The 19675-nt window shown below is 48.7% G+C and overlaps 1 protein-coding gene across 2 annotated transcripts in view; it reads left to right on the top strand.

The window, feature by feature from the left end:
- The window catches only part of ABR (active BCR-related), a 169389-nt gene that overhangs the window by 95210 nt on the left and 54504 nt on the right, over positions 1-19675 (top strand). For both annotated transcript variants that reach the window (XM_015422061.1, XM_015422060.1), the window contains 7 exons: positions 1412-1464; positions 3385-3525; positions 4688-4809; positions 7591-7756; positions 10509-10631; positions 13445-13520; positions 15724-15828. In XM_015422061.1, the coding sequence (XP_015277547.1) occupies positions 1412-1464; positions 3385-3525; positions 4688-4809; positions 7591-7756; positions 10509-10631; positions 13445-13520; positions 15724-15828 (786 nt within the window). The remainder of the gene's footprint in view (positions 1-1411; positions 1465-3384; positions 3526-4687; positions 4810-7590; positions 7757-10508; positions 10632-13444; positions 13521-15723; positions 15829-19675) is intronic.

Here is a 19675-nt window from a genome sequence, read left to right on the forward strand (position 1 = left end):
CCACTCCTTCTCCCCGGCCCCCCCCCCCGCACCGGTAGTGAGGCCTGAGCGGCTCCCAGCTGCCAGGCCTGCTGAGCTTCCCCCCCAATGGCCAGAGGGTTCTCTGCACATGCACAGAGAACACTTTTACTTTGGGTGGGATTTAAATATCCCCCGTGAATTTTTTTCAACTGCACACCTGGGGACTGCTCCAAGTGTGCAGGAAAATTTCTCTGCCCCCCAAGTGCCCCCAATGTGCAGATTTAGATATCTGCATGGAGGGGGCAACTTGGCTGTTAGATATATAGATGGCAGGGCAGCCATCTTTGTTCTTGTGGTATTTGGCCCCTCATGCCTCTAAAGTGGGGGGAAGGGAGGCTGCCCCTATCCTCCACCTCACCTTTCTGTGCCCAGGCATTTCAAGTTCTCTTCTTCCCATCCCAGTTCCAGGATCTGAACGACACAGTGAGAAAAATGCTCGAAAGTGTCTGTGGCGCAAGGTGAGGAAGGAGAGGTGGCCAGCGGCCCTTGCCTATGTAGGACAGAAACTCCGTCAAAGGTTGTGCTCCCCCAGCCCAATTTGAGAAAGCACACGGCAGTCTTGTAGAGGAGAATCCAAACTTTAAAACTTTATTAATAAAGGAGGGAAGCATGGGCTCAACAAGGTTTTGTCCTACATGCAAAAAAATTAGTTCCCCCCCACACCTCTTGGCTTAGTTGTGAATAGGCAGATGTATGCAAACTGTGGCTATGAACTGCACCGATTGGCTCATACCCGTGATGTCTGTTCCACCATCAAGTTTTGCAGTGTTTTTAAACATTTCAAAAACTAGTCGGACCAGAGAGGATGGGGTGGGGATCTCAAAAGAGCACAGATACTAATCCATAAATAATAAAGATGCCTGCATTGTACCAGGTCTCTTCAGAATTGTGGTCTCTTTGGCAGGGGGTGAAGTTCCAGGCTTTCCTCTCCATTGCTCCTGTACCTGGTGACTGAAAGAGGGGCCATTTTTTCCTTTTTCTTTTCTTTTGGTCGTTTGTGTGTGTGCGTGTATGTGCTTGTGTGCCTGGACGTCATGATGAATTCTGGTGACCCCTAGTGGGGCTTGGATGTTTCAGAGAGGTGGCTTGATAATCGCCTTGCCTCTGCGTTCCGGCCCTGGTATTCCTTGGAGATCTCCCTTCCAAGTACTTGCCAGGGTTGCCCCTGCTTCGCTCCTGAGACCTGATGAGATTCGGCTTGCCTGGGCTATCCAGGTCAGGTCTTAAATGGGGGCCATTTTGGTGGACCAGTGAATGTGTGTGTGTGTGGGGGGAGACTTGGGTATGTGCGGTGCCTGGGTGAGAGTCTGGGGAGTGAGAAAGGGGGCCGGCTGCCCCAGAGTGCCTCTCACCAGGATCTTGCATTTTTCTCCTCTTTCCCAACATATAGCACTGCTATATAAGCCTATAGACCGTGTGACTCGGAGCACGCTCGTATTGCACGTGAGTATACCGGGGAAGAGAGGAGGTTCATGTTTCCTGACCACAGCCTTCATGCAAATCCCTGTAAACTGACATGCGGAGAAAAGAGACAGAATTCTTTTGTGGCTCCCTCCAGGTGCAAGGAATGGATTCCTCCCACCTTTGAATAATAAAAATGGCTGACAAAGGGGATTATCCATTAAAGCAGGGTTGCCTCCTCTCAAAATCCTAAAGGTGCCCACAGGCTCAAAAAAGATTTGCAATCCCTGCATTAGAGTACCTATATAGCATTGTAGGGTATTCAAAGCACTAAGCCTCTGAATCCCAGAGCCAGGAGGCAACATCAGGGAAGGCCTTAGCCTCTTTGCCCTGTTGTTGGCTGTCCAGGGGAACTGGTTGGCCACTGTGTGAGACAGGATACTGGAGTAGGTGAACCACTGGTCTGATCCAGCACGGATCTTCCTAAGTTCTTATGAAGGCCTCAGCCTCTATGCCTTATTGTTGGCTGTCCAGAGGAACTGGTTGGCCACTGTGTAAGACAGAATGCTAGACGAGATGGACCACTGGTCTGATCCAGCAGGGCTCTTCCTAAGTTCTTATGAAGGACTCGGCCTCTCTGCCCTGTTGTTGGCTGTCCAGAGGAACTGCTTGGCCACTGTGTAAGACACAATACTGGACTAGATAGACTGCTGGTCTGATCCAGCAGGGCTCTTCTGATGTTCTTCACATGTATTATGCCCCTTGGAAGCTCTGGGTAGTTCAATTTTCCTTTCCATCCAAATTATTCGCCACCTTGGAATTGCTTTTTACTTATGACTCTGCATTGTGTTTTAACACTGGTTCAATTTAACTAGGAGTATTGTGTTTCGATTCTGTTGTGAGACGCCCTGAGCCCTGCTTGCAGGGAAGGGCGACCTAAAAGTCTAAACAATAAATAAATAAATAAATAAATAACCCTTGCAATTGCAGCCTTGTAAGGCAGGTCAGTATTACCAGGGCAATTTTTGGGCAGGAACGCACAGGAACGGAGTTCCGGCTGGCTTCAGAGTTGGCCATGCCCACTACAGCCCAAACCTCTACGTGTGTGGCTACAGAGGGAAGGCCAGGAGAGCGACCCCCCTGGTGGGCGGGCTGGGGCCCCCCTGGAAGGATTGGGGAGGCATTTAAATGCCTCCACATGCCTTCCCCGGCCTGCCCCGCAGCCACGGGGTGCCCGGGCAAGCCAAGGGAAGGCAGTTTAAACTGCCCTTACCTCCAAGGGGGAACTTGCCCGGGCTCCCTGCAGCCCCGGGGCACATGGGCAAGCCAAGGGAAGGTATGGGGGTGTGGCCTGATAGGTTAATGAGCTGCGCTATTGGGTGTGGCCTAATATGCTAATGAGTTTCTGCTGTTGGGTGTGGCCTATTATGCTAATGAGTTCCTACTGGGCTTTTTCTACCAAAAAGCCCTGAGTATTACTATCCTTATATTAGGAGGTAGGCGGAAAGTCTGTGGGACTGATCTCAGTCTTGTTTGGGAGGGAGGGGGAACACACCTGAGGTTGTGTGTCAGCGTCATGTACACTTCCCTCTGCTGGAACCCTCACCCCTTCCTGGAAGGAGGGCAGGTCACACTCACACATTCTTAAGGGGAGGTGCTTCTGCTTCCCAGGTTTACTCCCTCAGCCCCCTTAAAGTGTGTTGTCAAGTCGCAATTGACTCATGGGAACCCCGTGAAGTTCCACCTTGTGGGGTTGTCAGTGCAAGAGAGGGGCAGAGGTGGTCTGCCATCGCCTTCCTCTGTGCAGCAGCCCCTGTCTTCCTTGGGGGGGGGGTCTCCCATCCAAGTAGCGACCGTGTTCAACCCTGCTTAGCTTCCAAGCTGTGGCGAGATGGGGCTGCCATACGGACTCCCTTAGGAGTCAGCAAGTTGGGCCCCTCACCTTCTCTGCTCTTGCCTCAGGACCTGCTCAAGCACACGCCATCGGACCACCCGGACTACCCGTTGCTGCAGGACGCCCTCCGGATCTCCCAGAACTTCCTCTCCAGCATCAATGAGGACATCGATCCCCGCAGGACGGCAGTCACCACGCCCAAGGGGGAGGTGAGGGGGGTGGAGAGCAGGGGGAGGACCCCAAAGGAAAAGGACTGGATGGATTACATTTCATCCCCACACCTTGCTTCTGGCAATGGACGGCCACGTGCTTCTGGGAGAGCCCACAAGTGAGACAGGAAGGCTAGAGGCAATCTGTGTAATACAGTTTCTGAGCCTGAAGAACGTTGTAGCCGAAAAGCTCTTGGTGGATCCATCCAGTCCTTTTCCAGAGTCATCGGAGCTAGCAGTGTGGTCCCTTGCCACAGCTCATGGTACAAAGTACCATGCATTTCCAGGTGTTTTGAAGGAGGTTTGATTTTCATCTGTCCCAACCCTCCTGCTCCAGGGGCTGACCCCAAATTCTAGTAGTGTTGGGTGGGTGGGATTAGTAGGTGTACAGACTTGTAGCAACGCCCTGGCGCTGTTTAGAAGAAAGCAGCAAAACAATGAGACAGTGAAGGTGAAGACAGAGGGAGTATCAGATGGCTTGTAGTGCATCCTTTACAGCTATGAGGCGGAGCCCAGGTTTCTTTCGTCTTCACAGTCTGAATGAGCAAGGTGCAGATAACCCAGTTGAATCCCACTTTGGTGTAGGTGGTTAAGAGCGTGGACTCTAATCTGGGAGAACCAGGTTTGATTCCCCACTCCTCAATGTGCAGCTGCTGGTGTGACCTTGGGTCAATCATAAGTGCTCTCAGAGCTGTTCTCTCAAGAGCAGTTCTCGAAAGAGCTCTCTCAGCCCCACCTACCTCACAAGGGTGTCTGTTGTGGGGAGGGGAAGGGAAAGGAGATTGTAAGCCGCTTTGAGACTCCAAGTGAAGGGCGGGGTATAAATCCAATCTCTCCTTCTCTTCTTTCTCCCCTTCCTGTCCTGCAGTTCATTTGTCTATCTAAAATTATATTTTAAATGCATGGCGCGCACATTTATCAATCCGTCATAAATTTTTGGGAAAACAACAACCCCAAACTGCTTTATTTTAAAAAGGATTTTAGGCGTAGCTATTCTTGGTCTCTTTACCTTTGTATCCCTTCTGATAAAGACCTCAGAGATTCACCACTTGAGTCCTGAACCGGGCCAGAGATTTGGGTTGGGTCTATCTCTGCACTGTGTATTTGCGGGAGGGGGAGACCGTGACGGCCCCCCTCCCACATCTCCCTTTCTCGCTTCCAGACCCGGCAGATGGTCAAAGATGGCTTCTTGGTGGAGATGGCCGAAGGCACCCGCAAACTACGCCACGTCTTCCTCTTCACGGATATGCTGCTCTGTGCCAAACTGAAGAAAACGGCAGTGGGGTGAGGTGGGGGGAGGAAGTAATGGGGCATGGGGAGGGAGAAGCTGGTGTCTGTCTCTCTCTCTCTGTCTCTGTTTCTGTCTCTGTCTCTCTCTGTCTCTCTCTGTCTCTCTCTGTCTCTCTCTGTCTCTCTCTGTCTCTCTCTGTCTCTCTCTGTCTCTCTCTGTCTCTCTCTGTCTCTCTCTGTCTCTCTCTGTCTCTCTCTGTCTCTCTCTGTCTCTCTCTGTCTCTCTGTCTCTGTCTGTCTGTCTGTCTCTCTCTCTCTCTCTCTCACATACACACACACACTGCTCTCCTTTCCTTCTGTGGATTGTTGGTGCAAATGGAGTGATGGGCCATTGGGAACCTGTCCAGTCCCAGGCAATATCTAAAAGTATAAGTATTTTCATTTTCTATAAGAAAAATTGCAAGTATACTCAATACTTGTGCAGCAGTTTGCAACTGTTTCTGTTTATCCAACCATAGCACATGTACCTTTAACTTTTGCCAACCTGAGAGGTAAGGAAAAATAAATGTTGAAGGTAGAAAGCAAATTCTCTAGTAAACAAAAGAGAGTGTTTGGACAGAGACTCTCTGAGTCACAATAGGTAGGACTTCCTGCATGGTTGCATATCAAGCTAAACTGTATGACGTTGAAAACACTGAACTTTTAAATAGTGTACTATCATTGAATGATTATAGAATATTCTTTGTTACCAAAAGTATTTACATTTAAAACAAAAAACAATCTTCAAAATATTGTATATGTGACTACAGTATAAGAGATTTTTTCCAGTGCTCCCTAGAATTTTCCAATTTTTCCATTTTTCTTGAGACTTTTTCATGCTACGTGTTTTCAGGGCGAAAGCCTTGGCCTAAGAAGCATATTTGTTGTTGTTCAGTTGCACAGTCGAGTCCGACTCTTTGTGACCCCATGGACCATGTCACGCCAGGCTCTCCTGTCTCCCGCTGTCCTCCGGAGTTTGCTTAATTTCATGTTCGTTGCATCAATAACACTGTCTGACCATCTCATCCTTTGCCGTCCCCTTCTTTTATTACTCATTCTAAGAGAGTGTTCCCTCAAATTTTCCAATTTTCACATGGGATTTTTTTTTTAAAGGGGGGGGGGCTCAGATAATGTTTTCCTCCCAATTTCCCCCCATTTCTTACCCTTGGGGCCTCTCATACCGATCACTGACCCCTCCCCAATAAAACCTCCTTCTAAAAGAGAATGGAGTTTCTTTTCAGTGTTCCCTCAAACTTTTACAAGTTTCCATTGGGAGAAAAGGCTTCATAAAAATGGGCTTTTTTCACTCACCCCCCCCCCCCCCCGGGCCCTCACAGAGCCAGTTTGGTGTAGTGGTTAAGTGTGTGGACTCTAATCTGGGAGAACCGGGTTTGGTTCCCCACTCCTCCACTTGCAGCTGCTGGATGACCTTGGCCAAGCCGTAGTTCTGACAAGAGCTGTCCTTGAAAAAGAGCAGTTCTTGAAAGAGCTCTCTCAGCCCCACCTACCTCACAGGGTATATGTTGTGGGGAGGGGGAGGGAAGGGAGTTTGTAAGCGGGGTATAAACCCAATCTCTTCTTCCTCTTCTTCTTCACATCTCCACCCCTGTTCCCCAAATAATCAGAAGCAAAACCTCAAGCTTCTTTCCCTCAGAGCTGCCGAGATGAGTGGTGCTTGAGGGCACGATGCACGCCTCCAGACCAATGCTCCCTCTAAGGTGTGGAGTCTTGTGAGCAAAAATTCTACTTTGTGAGCTACTGGCATTAAAGTTGTGAGCAAACAATTTGGCTACTGCATAAATTCGTTTGCTCTGGAGGCATCCTTCCTGAGCTAAGGCAAAAATCTGTGAGCCAGAAGCTAAAAAACTGTGAGATAGCTCACACTAACTCATCTTAGAGGGAACACTGTGAGTCCAGATTAAGGGTGGCCACCAGAAGATATGTAGAGGTGCTTTGTGCTGAATCAGGCCCTTGGCCCATCTAACCCTGCCTGTCCCCTTGAACTGGAGACAATGAAAACAGCCATGATGCGGTATTATGAATATATATATTTAAACTGCTGCTTTGCAGTGAGTAGTATTTCTTCAATAGGTAATCAAAATGTACACACACACACCATGGAATCTGCCTATATTCCCATTTCATAGAACATAAGAACATAAGAGACACCAATGTTGGATCAGGCCAAAGGCCCATCCAGTCCAACACTCTGTGTCACACAGTGGGCAGAAATACCAGGTGCCATCAGGAGGTCCACCAGTGGGGCCAGGGCATTAGAAGAACATTAACATTAGTTTACACATCAACAATACTAATCCATGAACTTAACACTCAACATTCTTCCCACTTCAATGAAACAAATTCTTAACATGCTCATAACGTGTAAACTAATGTTATTCACACAGCACACTGAGATAAAGCGGTCACGTGAAACGGGAATATATGCACATTCCGTGGTGTGGGTGCGTACATCTTGATTACCTGTTGGAGAAATACTACTCACTGCAAAGCAGCAGTTTAAATATATGTTTTCATAATACCAGGTAATAATAATACCAGGCATGAGGGGGCCTGGTGGTGGGCAGAAGGGGGCCCCTGGGCCTCCCAGAGCCTGCACTGAGGGGACCAATCCGGGGTACCTTCTGCCCGCTAGGCCATGTGCTCAGTCACACCCCTGGAGGGAAGTGGAAAACATGGTTGTCCAAACACACATGTAGCCCAGGGCGGTCCTGAGGAAGGGCTCTTGAGTGTGGCTTGGGTAAACTGGCCAGATTGATGGTCCCCCTGTCTCCGCAGGAAACACCAGCAGTATGACTGCAAGTGGTATGTGCCCTTGGCAGAGCTGGTGTTCCCCTCCCTCGAAGAGCTGGATCCCTGCCCGCACGTCCACGCCATGCCTGACCACGATTTGGAGGACATGAAGATGAAGATCTCCTCTATGAAAAGCGAGGTGCAGAAGGAGGTGCGTACCCAGGGGAGGGGCTAGGAGAAGGCACCGCCAGGGTGCTGGGTTCCCGGGGTGCTGGGTTCCCAGGGTGCCAAGCGGGCAGTTAGGATAACTGTGTGGGATTGGCCCAAGAGGTCCATCTGGTCCAGCAGCTGGTCTCTGGCAGGGGATGCCTTTGGAAGCTCACAAACAGGGCTGGAAAGCAGTGGGCCTTTCCTGTTGCCCCTGCGACTCAGAGCGACACTGCTGCTACACACGGAGGCTCCACTGGACTAAGAGCCATTGGCGAACCTCCTGCTGGAACACAGATGAAGTGGCCTTAGACTGAATCAGACCTTTTGGTCCATCGGGGTTGGTATCATCTACTCAGACTGGCAGGAGCTTGCCAGGGTCTCAGGCAGAGGTCTTTCCCATCATCTGCCACCTGATCCCTTTAACTGGAGATGCCGGGGACTGAACCGGGAACCTTTTACTCCGCCTAGTCCTTTTTTAACCCACGTGAGCCTGCTGCCTTACCCGTTATTTAGGGTAGTTAGTTATTCACCATGTGAAGAAGATATACTTTATTTTGCCTCCACTGAACACCCCAGTCATCGTTGGGTGGCTGGTATAGCTCTTGATCCCTTGCTGTGTTTAACAGAGACCAAGGATGTTATACAAATGCTCTGGATTTGCATAACTGGGTTGTCCTTTTCTTTTATATATATAACTTATTATTGTTATTTTAAATTAAAATAGGGGTACAGGAAAAAAAGGGAAAAGGGGGAAATGGTTAAGACGCTGAACTGCAGGCTGTGGAAAGTCAGTAGTTCAGCAGTTCGAGACCCAAGTGTGCCGCAAGACAGGGTGAGCTCCTGTCTCTAGTTCCAGCTCCTGCCAACCTAGCAGTTCGAAAGCAAGAAATTGCAAGTAGATAAATAGGTACCACTTCGGTGGGAAGGGAACAGCGTTCCGTGCTCCTTGGTGTTTAGTCATGCCGGCCACATGACCACGGAAACTTCTTCGGACAGCGCTGGCTCTTTGGCTTTGAAACGGAGATGAGCACCGCAAACCTAGAGTCGGATTCGACTGGCTTTCGAGCAAGGGAACCTTTACCTTTACCTTTTTACAGGAAAAAAAGGGAAAAGGGGGAAATATAGATACTTTAATAATCTAACATTTAACAAAGACATTTAAAATACATAGTATTTAAGAAGATTTTTATATACTGTATACACAACTGGGTTTTCAAATTGTTCCCAGGCACATGGGAGGGTTCCTTTACTCTAAAGCTACAAGAACTGATCTTCTCCCACATCATATCACACTGCTTGGCTGCGAAAGGAGCGTCTAAAGTGGCACAGAGACCCCTGCCCAACAGAAGACTTGTGGGCGGGAAGGGTGTGGGCTCTTTTTGTAGCAGGAACTCCTTTGCATATTAGGTGACACACCCCTAATGTAGCCAATCCTCCAAGAGCTTACAGCAGCCCCTGTAAGAAGAGCTCTGTAAGCTCTTGGAGGATTGGCTACATTAGGGGTGTGTCACCCAATATGCAAAGGAGTTCCTGCTACAAAAAGAGCCTGTGTGCCTAAGAATGACAGTCCACTTGGGGAGGGGCCAGCGAGCCCCTTGTGGGCATTGGCCTAACCTTGTCGACTACCCCTGTCCTTGAGGGGCACTACTGTATTTTTTTTTGCTTTGGCAAACCACCACCTCCTTCCCCCCCAGCAGAGAAGCTGAGCTGAGAATCGTTTCAGAGTCCAGCAGCACCTGAAAGACTTAACAAAATTCGTAGCAGGGGAGGAGCGTTTGTGAGTCGCTCCTCACTCCTTCAGATCCTGAACTGTCCGCTTCCACCCCCCACCCCCCCAATTCCCATGCCAGATACTGAAGAAAAGTGAGCAGCGCCTCACAAAAGCTCGTCCCCTGCCACAGATTTTTATTTGATTATTTATTAATAATTTAAATGTATAGACCGCCCTTCCCTGAGTGCTTCCCTGAAGAATGTTAGTCTTCAGACATTGCAGAAGTGAGCCGTGACTCACAAAAGCTCCTCCCCTGCCACAAATTCTGTTAGTCTTTCAGGTGCTCCTGGACCCCTGCTCTTTCCTGCCGCTACAGACAGACTAACACGGCTGCCCATCTTGATCTAGTTTCGGAGGGCAGCCCTGTTGGTCTGCCGTACATCAGCTAGACTGGAGTCCAGTAGCACCTTAGAGGCCAACAAGATTTGGGAGAGTATAAGCTTTCAGGAAGGAGCTGCGGTGGCTCAAGTGGTTAAGACGCTGACCTGCAGGCTGTGGAAGGTCAGTAGTTCAGCAGTTCCAGACCCGGGTGCCGCATGACGGAGTGAGCTCCCATCTCTAGTTCCAGCTCCTGCCAACCTGGCAGTTCGAAAGCAAGAAATTGCAAGTAGATAAAGAGGGACCACTTCGGTGGGAAGGTAACAGCATTCCGTGCGCCTTGGTGTTTAGTCATGCCGGCCATGTGACCACGGAAACGTCTTCGGACAGCGCTGGCTCTTCGGCTTTGAAACGGAGATGAGCACCACAACCCTAGAGTCAGATTCGACTGACTTTCGAGCAAGGGAACCTTTACCTTTAGCTTAAGCTTTCAGGAGGCTTAGGACATTGTGAGTCAGCTGAGAACTTGAGGTGTTTCCGGGAAGAATTCCCCACTTCCACCCCTCCCATTCCCGTATTGACCTAAGAAATTAAGGTCTTCATGCCAGTGTTCAAATCTTCAACCCGACTTGTTTCCAACCCGGCTTCTTCTCCTCCTCCACAGAAGGCCAACAAGGGGCAGAGCCGAGCTATGGAGCGCCTGAAGAAGAAAATGTTTGACAACGAATTCTGGCTCCTGCTCAACTCTCCTTCCATCCCCTTCCGCATCCATCACCGCAACGGGAAAGTACGGATGGGTCCTCATGGAGGTTGGGAGAGGGAGAGGAAAGGGAACTGCTATAGAGAGGCATTTAGGCCAGCCACAGAGACCCGAGAAGGGGAAGGGGACAAGCGCTTCCTTGTGGACATGACTCTGTGGAGACATGTCCATAAACTGTGGTTTGGACGAATGTTGGTTGGCTGTTATGGACAAATGGCAGACGAACTGGGGTTTGTTGGCTAGCACAGACTTTATCTTAGCATTGGTGGTTGGTTTGTTAACCAAAGGTTTATGCTAACTGTGGTTTGGTGCTAGATTCAAGTGGGTCGCCATGTTGGTCTGAAGCTGCAGAACAAGGGTTGAGTCCAGCGGCATCTTTAAGACCAACAAAGTTTTATGCTGGGTATAAGCTTTCGTGTGCATGCGCACTTCTTCAGATACATTGAAATGGAAATTACTAGTCCATACGTATAGGTAGAGGGTGAGCAGCAAATTAGTATACATTATATTCAAGTTGTTTGACAGATGCAAGGACCCAACTGGAATAACAAGCTTAGTTTATACAGTCACCATGTGCTTGGGTTTACTTCCGCGGGGGAAACATAGTGGAGGAAATAAACATATCAACATCGGAGACTGATGGGCAGATGTACCCTTCTTAATTGTGGAACGCTGAGAGTAATTAACTGAGACCCTGCTATCACGCTCCATCCATCTCCTCTCATGCGTGAAGGCGACCTTACAGCGCCCTCTTCTTTGAGATGGGTTGATTGACTGTGCAGTGTATCTTCTGTGTCCCCAGACGAGAGAAATACATTCCAGTCTGCCATTCCAAATGACATTACGTTGCGGTCTACTATTCCATCTGACATCTGAATTCACAAGCCACAATTCCTTACGTTTGCTGGCCACAGAGACAGTAGTCTCGGGAGGGTGCAAGAAATGGGGGTTGTGCACAAATCGGAACCTACCACCACCCCACCACCCCGCCATCTGGTAGGCTAGTCACAATGTAAGCAAGCCACGGTTTGTTATGAGGTCCAAAGGCAGCCAGTGTGCAGCTCAGTAATAAATGGTGGCGGGGGGGGGCCATGTAGTGGGGTTGCTTCCACTGCTTGCTGCTGCTGCTGCTGAGTGGCTTGGGAGATGCAGACTTTAAAGTTGTGGACCCTGGGGTACGGGCGGGAGGGCAGGGGGTGGTGCCAGGTCTCCTTGGGGCTCACGCTTGGCATCAGTAGGGTTGCCAGCCTCTAGGTGGGATGTAGACTACAGCTGATCTCCAGATGACAGAGATCAGTTCTCCTGGGGAAAATGGGCTGCTTTAGAGGGTGGGCTTTATAGCATTATACCCCACTGAGGTTCCTCCTCTCCCCAGGCTCCACTCCCCTTCCCAAGTTCCACTCCAGAATCTTCAGGAATTCCCCAACCCGGACCTGGCAACCCTAGTTCTAATCAGGGAGTAATACAGCTGAAAAAGGGCTTATAGCTGTAGAATGCCTGGAGACCCTTCCAACACATCCTGGGTCAGTGGAAAGACTTCTAGGTCAGAGGGTAGTGATTCTGGGCTGTGCTGAATGCCAGAGACCACGGGGCTTCCTAGCATTATTATCCCTTTGTGTGTTGAGAGAGAGAGAGAGTGTGTGTTGACGAGACGGTGGTGGGTATATGCCAGTGATGGCGAACCTTTTAGAGACCGAGTGCCCAAACTGCGACCCAAAACCCACTTATTTATCGCAAAGTGCCAACACGGCGATTTAACCTGAATACTGAGGTTTTACTTTAGAAAAAACAACTCATACATTAACTTAAGATGACCCAAACAAAGTAAGGAAAGCAATCCCAAATGCTTTCATTTACTTAAAATTATTTGGCAGCGAATTCGACACTTTAATGGTGGTCTGGGCCTGGCTGGGGCGATGGCACGCATGCCCACAGAGAGGGCTCTGAGTGCCACCTCTGGCACCCGTGCCATAAGAACATAAGAGAACATAAGAGATGCCAATGTTGGATCAGGCCAAAGGCCCATCCAGTCCAACACTCTGTATCCCACAGTGGCCAGAAATACCAGTGCCATCAGGAGGTCCACCAGTGGGGCCAGGACATTAGAAGCCCTCCCACTGTTGACCCCCCCCCCCCCAAGCACCAAGATGACAGAGCATCACTTGCCCCAGAGTCCCTATCTATACCTTGTGGCTAATAGCCACTGATGGACCTCTGCTCCATATGCTTATCTAATTCCCTTTTGAAGCCGTTCATGCTTGTAGCCGCCACCACTTCCTGTAGGTTCACCACCACTGGTATATGCTAAACCCGAGGCTAATTTGGACAGGAAAGAAATCTCGAGTCTGTTCTTCCAAGCTTATTGGATTGCGGAACTATGAAATTCAAGTTCTCTTAACTTGATTGTTTTTACAACATTTCCAATTTAGGAATGGGGGGGGGGGGGAGTGCAAAGTTTTAAATCCAGCAAGTAGCTAAAAAGACCACTTATTTGCCTTGAAAATTTAGGATTTGAATCAGCAGCTCCCTTTCCTTTTATTATCTTGTCGATGTGAACGTTGTAAAAAATAGTTTCACTAGAATGACAAGATGGGTTGTTGGTCATTTTTATAGCTTAAAGGTTCCTCTTTTGATGTACCCCCTGAAGCTTGTTTGTCAAAATCTGAAATTTTCAAATCCAGTTAAAAGTTTCACTGATCTTTGAATGTGGGGCAGCGTTTCTGCTCCCGTTGTGCCGTAGTGTCTCTGGAGGGAGCCATACCACCTTTTCTGACGATTTACGGGGAGGGGCAAGGGACTGTCTGCCCCACCGCATTGATGCCACCCTGTTTCCTTTCCAGAGTTACTTGTTTCTGCTTTCCTCCGATTATGAGCGGGCGGAATGGAGAGAAGCCATCCAGAAGCTGCAAAAGAAAGGTAAGATGCCCGACAACGTTTTCCTCTCTGGAGGGGTCCTGCAGTGTCAGGTCAGCAACTCAGGGCTGGTTTGGTGTTTTGCTGCTCCCTGTATGAACTCCTGCATCAGTGCAGAGTTTCTCAGTTGTAGAGATCCTACTGATTTCCACAATGCTGCCCTCTTCAGCTTGAAGGTGATGCACATTGGGACAAAAAAATCCCAACTTCAAGTATAGGCTAATGAACTTGCTCAGACAGTGACCGATTCCCCACAAGCAGCCGTGCCGCCATCACTCTTCCATTTCCCCCGGTTGTATTGGTCAATTTCACACTATTTGCTGTGCAGCCGCATTTTGACCCGCATCTCCTCCCCCCCCCCCCCCCCGATTTCCCCCACGTCTTCTCGATCCTGTTTTTGAGGACCGAGAAGACGCGGAGGAAATTGGGGGGGAGGTGGGGGTCAAAATGTGGCCGCGCAGCGAATAGTGTGAAATTGACCAATACAACCGGGGGAAATGGAAGAGTGATGGCGGCACGGCTGCTTGTGGGGAATCGGTCTGAGAGGGGAAAAAGACTTGGGGTCTTATTGGACAGCTCAATGAAAGTGTCAACCCAGCGTGCTGCAGCAGTGAAAAAGGGATGATTGGGGATATATCTGTGTTCCAGTTTATTAGGAAAGCGACTGAAAATAAAATGGCTGATATCGTAATGCCCATGTATAGATCTATGGGCCATTACGATACTGGAACACTGTGTAGAGTTCTGGTCACTGTATCTCAAAAAGGACATTGCAGAGCTGGAAAAAGTTCAGAGGAGGGCAACCAAGAGGGGGTTGGAGCACCTTCCCTATGAGAAAAGGCTGAAGAGTCTGGGACTTTTCAATTTAGAAAATAAACAATTAAAAGGGGACATGACGGAGGTTTATAAAATTATGCATGGGGTGGATAGAGATGACAGAGAACTTTTCCCCCCTCTCCCAAAATACTAGAACTCGAGGGCATCCAATGAAGCTGATTGGCAGTAGGTTCAGGACGGACAAAAGGAAATACTACTTTACACAGAGAGTGATTAAAATGTGGAATTTTCTGCCAGAGGATGTAGTGGTGACCACAGGAATAAACAGGAATGAAATAAAGGGGATTAGATAGGTTCATGGAGGATAGATCTATCAATGGGCTACTCACCGTGGTGACTGAGGGGAACCACCACATTCAGTGGCACTAAACCTCTGAATCCCAGAGCCAAGAGGCAACATCAGGGGGACGTCCTTGGCCTCCATGCCCTGTTGTTGGCCGCTGTGTGAGGCAGGATACTGGACTAGATGGACCACTGCTCTAATCCAGCAGGGCTCTTCCTAAATTCTTAAACCCTCCCTTCCCCCTTTCACAAGGCAAACCTGAGGCCTTATTTCTGTGCCATGGCTCGGTTCCTTGTGCCCTTTTTCCTGCTATAAAACGAACATATTTCCAACATTTTTTTTTTGTCAGCTGTGCATAAGAGGAGTAAAAATAACATGAATTAGAATTGGGAATGCCTGCAAAGAAGAAGGACACAAAATAGAGGGGGGGGGATGCAAAATACCAATGCAAAACAAACAAGGATGCTTTTGTACAACCCCTCTTCCCAAAAGACTCTTATGTATGTCTCCCCCTGCAGCTTCATGCCTCTTGGGGAAGTCCAGGGCCTTTTCAGTCATGACACCAGATTTATGAAAAAGTCTGCCAGCCAAGTGGCTCCACCCCAGCATCCTCCTATAAGGTCTTTAGAGGCAAAAATGTTGCACAGACCGGTCCTACCTTTTAAGACTTTTATAGACAGATTTTTAAGAGGGTGCTGAACATTTTTTATTTGGGAATTTTATGGGCGGTTCAATCTATGATATATATTTTTAACTGTTTATAGTTTTGACCTACGTTGTTGGCTTGGCTTATGCAAGTTGCCTGGCATGCAGGATAGTGCAGAGGACTTTCCCCCCCTCCAGATTTTATTACAGTATATGCAAACAGTAATAGCCAAAGAACAGCGAAAGACCTTCCGGGTGCTGGATTGGGCCCCCCGGATGATGGCCCCCTGCAGTTCTGTCTCTCCTCAGTCTTCACTCTCTGCTGCCCCCTAGTGAGCTTCTGCTGTAGCAGCTTCTGAACCACCTTACAGGAACAGCGCAGGGGCTGCCCTACCTGCCTGTGGGCTTCTGCTGAGTCTCCCTCTCTTGTCCCCCACGCAGACCTCCAGACTTTCGTGCTCAGCTCCGTGGAACTGCAAGTGCTCACGGGCTCCTGCTTCAAGCTACGCACTGTGCACAACCTTCCAGTCACCAGCAATAAGGATGGTAAGCGATTCTCACCCACCTCCTCTCGAGACCCCATGGGAGCGTCCCGCAGTCCGTAGTTCAGGCCTGGTGTTTTGCAGCTGGTGACCTTTGGGGAAAAGGAGTGGGAGTGGTAGAGCAGGCACTCTGAAATCTGGATGCTGCTCAACTTTACTTCCCCCCCAATTCCAAGTGAAGAAAGGCCCACTTGCTCAGCAGTCGGGGCACATGCTTTGCATGCCTCTGAGCCATATCTTAGAGTAGGGGTGTCAAACTCATTTGTTATGAGGGCTGGATCTGACATAAATGAGGCCTTGTCAGGCTAGGCCATGTGTGTGATAAAATGTGTGTGATAAAATGGAATGCCAGGTAGCGGAGATATAAACTTTATAAAGGACACAAACACAAAGGACTTTGGTTTACTTAAAATAAAAACATGCTTAAAACATTTAGCACTCTTGCAATATTTTGTTTATTTAACGGTGTCTGATAACTGACACCTCTTGCTCTGAATTATTGCATCAAAATCTCTCTGCTGTTGCAATCTTGAGTATGCCGTTCGGGTGTGTATCTGTAAGCTGCAAACCTACGATGATGTAGCAGCAGCAGAACTGGAAGAAGCAGCAGAAGACAGCCAGTTCCACTGTGGGCCTGATCGAAGCCCTCTGGGGGCCTGATCCGGCTCCCGGGCTGCATGTTTGACACCCCTGCCTTAGAGTAAACAGTGCCACACCGGGTAAAAACAGTGCCACACCGGGTATTCTGTATTGAAATCATTCTAACACATAACACTCACATATAACCATATGCCGCGCTTTACAAGTAATATTACAGTCCTAACTGTGCCTAAAGATATACATCAATAATGTCAGTATCTTTCCACTAACCAGAAAGATTCTCCAACACTTAGCTTAAGTGAAACAACTTCAACAGGGTATCAAAATTTTTAACAGTCCTTTCCAGTGGTAAAGCAAAAAGTATTTATATACTGCTTATAGCTATCCAAAACTGCTTCATAGAAGCATTTGGGAATCTTTCATGTTAGTAGAAAGATACTGACATTATTGATGTATACATCTTTAAATAGGCACAGTTAAGATTGTAATATTACTTGTAAAGCCAACATGTGTCACCTGTTTGAGTGTCACCTGTTAGAATGAATTCAATATAGAATACAACATGTTGTTTTTACACGGTGTTGCATTGTTTAGTGTTACCCACCATGTTTCCAGTTTGTATTTCATTATAAGAGCCATACCTGGCTTTGAGGAAGAAGAAGAAGAGATTGGATTTATACCCCACCCTTCACTACCCAGAGGAGTCTCAGAGAGGCTTACAAATTCCCCCCACCCACAACAGACACCCTGTGAGGTAGGCGGGGCTGAGAGAGCTCTGACAGAAACTGCTCTTTTTCAAGAACAGCTGTGCCAGAACTATGGCTTGCCCAAGGTCATCCAGCAGCAACAAGTGGAGGAGTGGGGAATCAAACTTGGTCCATGCACTTAACCACTACACCAAACTGGCTCTTTGTAGTTTGAAGAGATGGGGAGGACCCCTGCTTGAGATTTTGTGTTTGGTTCAGAGGTGTAGTTGTCTTGGAGGACCTGTTTAGATCTCACCTCTCCCAGGAGTCGCTTAGTGGCTCTTAGCCTCTGCTTCCTGTCTGCGAAGAATAATAGTGGCCAACTTTACAGGGCTGTTTGTAAGAACTCTGCAGGAAGCACTGTAAACATCAAAACAATGAACTATTATTTGCATTGTTTTTATTACAACTGGGGGAATCGGGTGCTTTGCACACAGAAAGTTCCAGCCAGAGTCCTCCAGTATTTCCGTTAAGAGTTTCTCACATCACTGGGGAAGACTTCCCTTTGCTGGAGACCCCAGAGAGCGATTGGGCAGCCAGCACAGACCTTCCTGGGCTAACTCTTGGGATAAGGCAGCGTCTCTTTATATAGATGCTTGTGTGCTTTTGCAGGCCACAGAGAGCATGGAGAAATGTCCCAGATGCAGCCCTTTAAGGGTCCCATTGCCAGCAGTGTAGATTTCACAGCCTGTGCTCCCAAGGCTTGCTTCCCAGAACAGATAACCCCAGTGGTCACTTGAGGTGTCATAATTTATAGGGCTGCCTGTGATCCATGGAGCTGCGGTGGCTCAAGTGGTTAAGACGCTGAACTGCAGGCTGTGGAAGGTCGGTAGTTCAGCAGTTCGAGACCCGGGTGCCGCATGACGGAGTGAGCTCCCATCTCTAGTTCCAGCTCCTGCCCACCTAGCAGTTCGAAAGCAAGAAATTGCAAGTAGATAAATAGGTACCTCTTCGGTGGGAAGGTAACAGCGTTCCGTGCGCCTTGGTATTTAGTCATGCCGGCCACATGACTACGGAAACGTCTTCGGACAGTGCTGGCTCTTCGGCTTTGAAACGGAGATGAGCACCGCAACCCTAGAGCCGGATTCGACTGGCTTTCGAGCAAGGGAACCTTTACCCTTTACCTTTATGTGATCCCTAGGTGACAGCCCCAGAATCCCAGACGCTGTTGCTCTTGGAGTCTGTGTGCCTGGGGACTGGAAGTTCTGTTTCATTTCGGAGCATGCAGTGGTGCCTGGCTTCCCCCTACATCCCCCGGTGGTGATGCGCCACTCAGGAGACGGCAGATTTCTCACCACTAGATGGCACCATGCAATCAGGGTTTTGCCCCCTAGAATGTCTCTTCCCCGTGTCAGCTAGCTGCCATGTTTTGCTTCCCTGGAAATGTGTGTGGAGATTTACTTGCTGTTGAACCTGACACCCTGATCCTGTAGCTTTCTGTTTTGTGGCCACATGATTGACCTGGTACATATTGGGGATCTATGATCAGATCCTTCAACATTTATTTTACTGGCAGAGAGAAGCAGTGTGGAGGGGAATTAGGATTGGGGCCACAGTGCTAGAGCAGGGAGAGCTTCCTCCTTTCTTCCTCTCTGATCTGTTTCCCCCGTAAAGATTGGAGGACATGAGCTTGGTAGTAATAGTATGTTGTGATGGTAATTTATATGGGGGCGGGAGGGTGCGAATGGAGGAAAAGGTTAAATACTTCCTGTGCAGCCATTTTACTCTGATCTAAATCACCCCCTGGCTGCTTCTTAACATGGAAGGAAATATTGGGGGAATCCTGTCTGAAATTCCCCTGTGTAATGCCTAGTTTGGTCTCACAGCTACAACCCTTCATCCTGTTTTGGAGTTACTGTGTGAATTCGACTTGTAGGGTTTAATTCTTTCCTGCAGATAAAAGCATGCAGCAGCCCTTCCCCCAGTTCCATTGTTTCCCAAACTTTTGATGCGTTATTTCTGAACTGAAACCAGAAGTGCATCCTTACACCCAAAGAGTTTGTTTGTTTTTTAGAGTAGCACACTCCATATACTTCTGCCTGAGTCCTGTTCTGAGCATGCCTGTTAACTGAAAGAGGGTGAATCTGGAACAGGGACTGGTGCAGAGATTCAACAGGCAGCATCCTGTTGAGTGCTGCGTCTCCGTCTCTGCATTGGGAATGTTTGAACGTGGCCAGTCTCACCGAAACCAGAGAGGCTGCAGACTTGTGCCCCGTGCCACTCCCAGCAGAGTCTGATTGGAAGGAGTTGGCTCCAGAGCACACAGAGGTACAACAGGCAGCATCTTATGTTAGCGGGAGTTGTTTGCTCATGGGTGCCTTCCGTTTCATCACAGCACAGCATTTTTGGCCTTACTGCCCTACCTGTCTTCATGCCTGAACACTCTCTAGTTTCACGAATATGAAAAGCAGATATTAGGGAAAGTTTAGTCGGTTCTGGCTCAAGTCCAGTGCTGAAGAAGGTGGTAATTATTCTGGTGCTGTGGCCTTGTGTACCACCCACCCC

This window comes from Gekko japonicus, unplaced genomic scaffold (genome assembly GCF_001447785.1).
Source record: "Gekko japonicus isolate JY-2015 unplaced genomic scaffold, Gekko_japonicus_V1.1 scaffold182, whole genome shotgun sequence".
NCBI lineage: Eukaryota > Metazoa > Chordata > Lepidosauria > Squamata > Gekkonidae > Gekko > Gekko japonicus.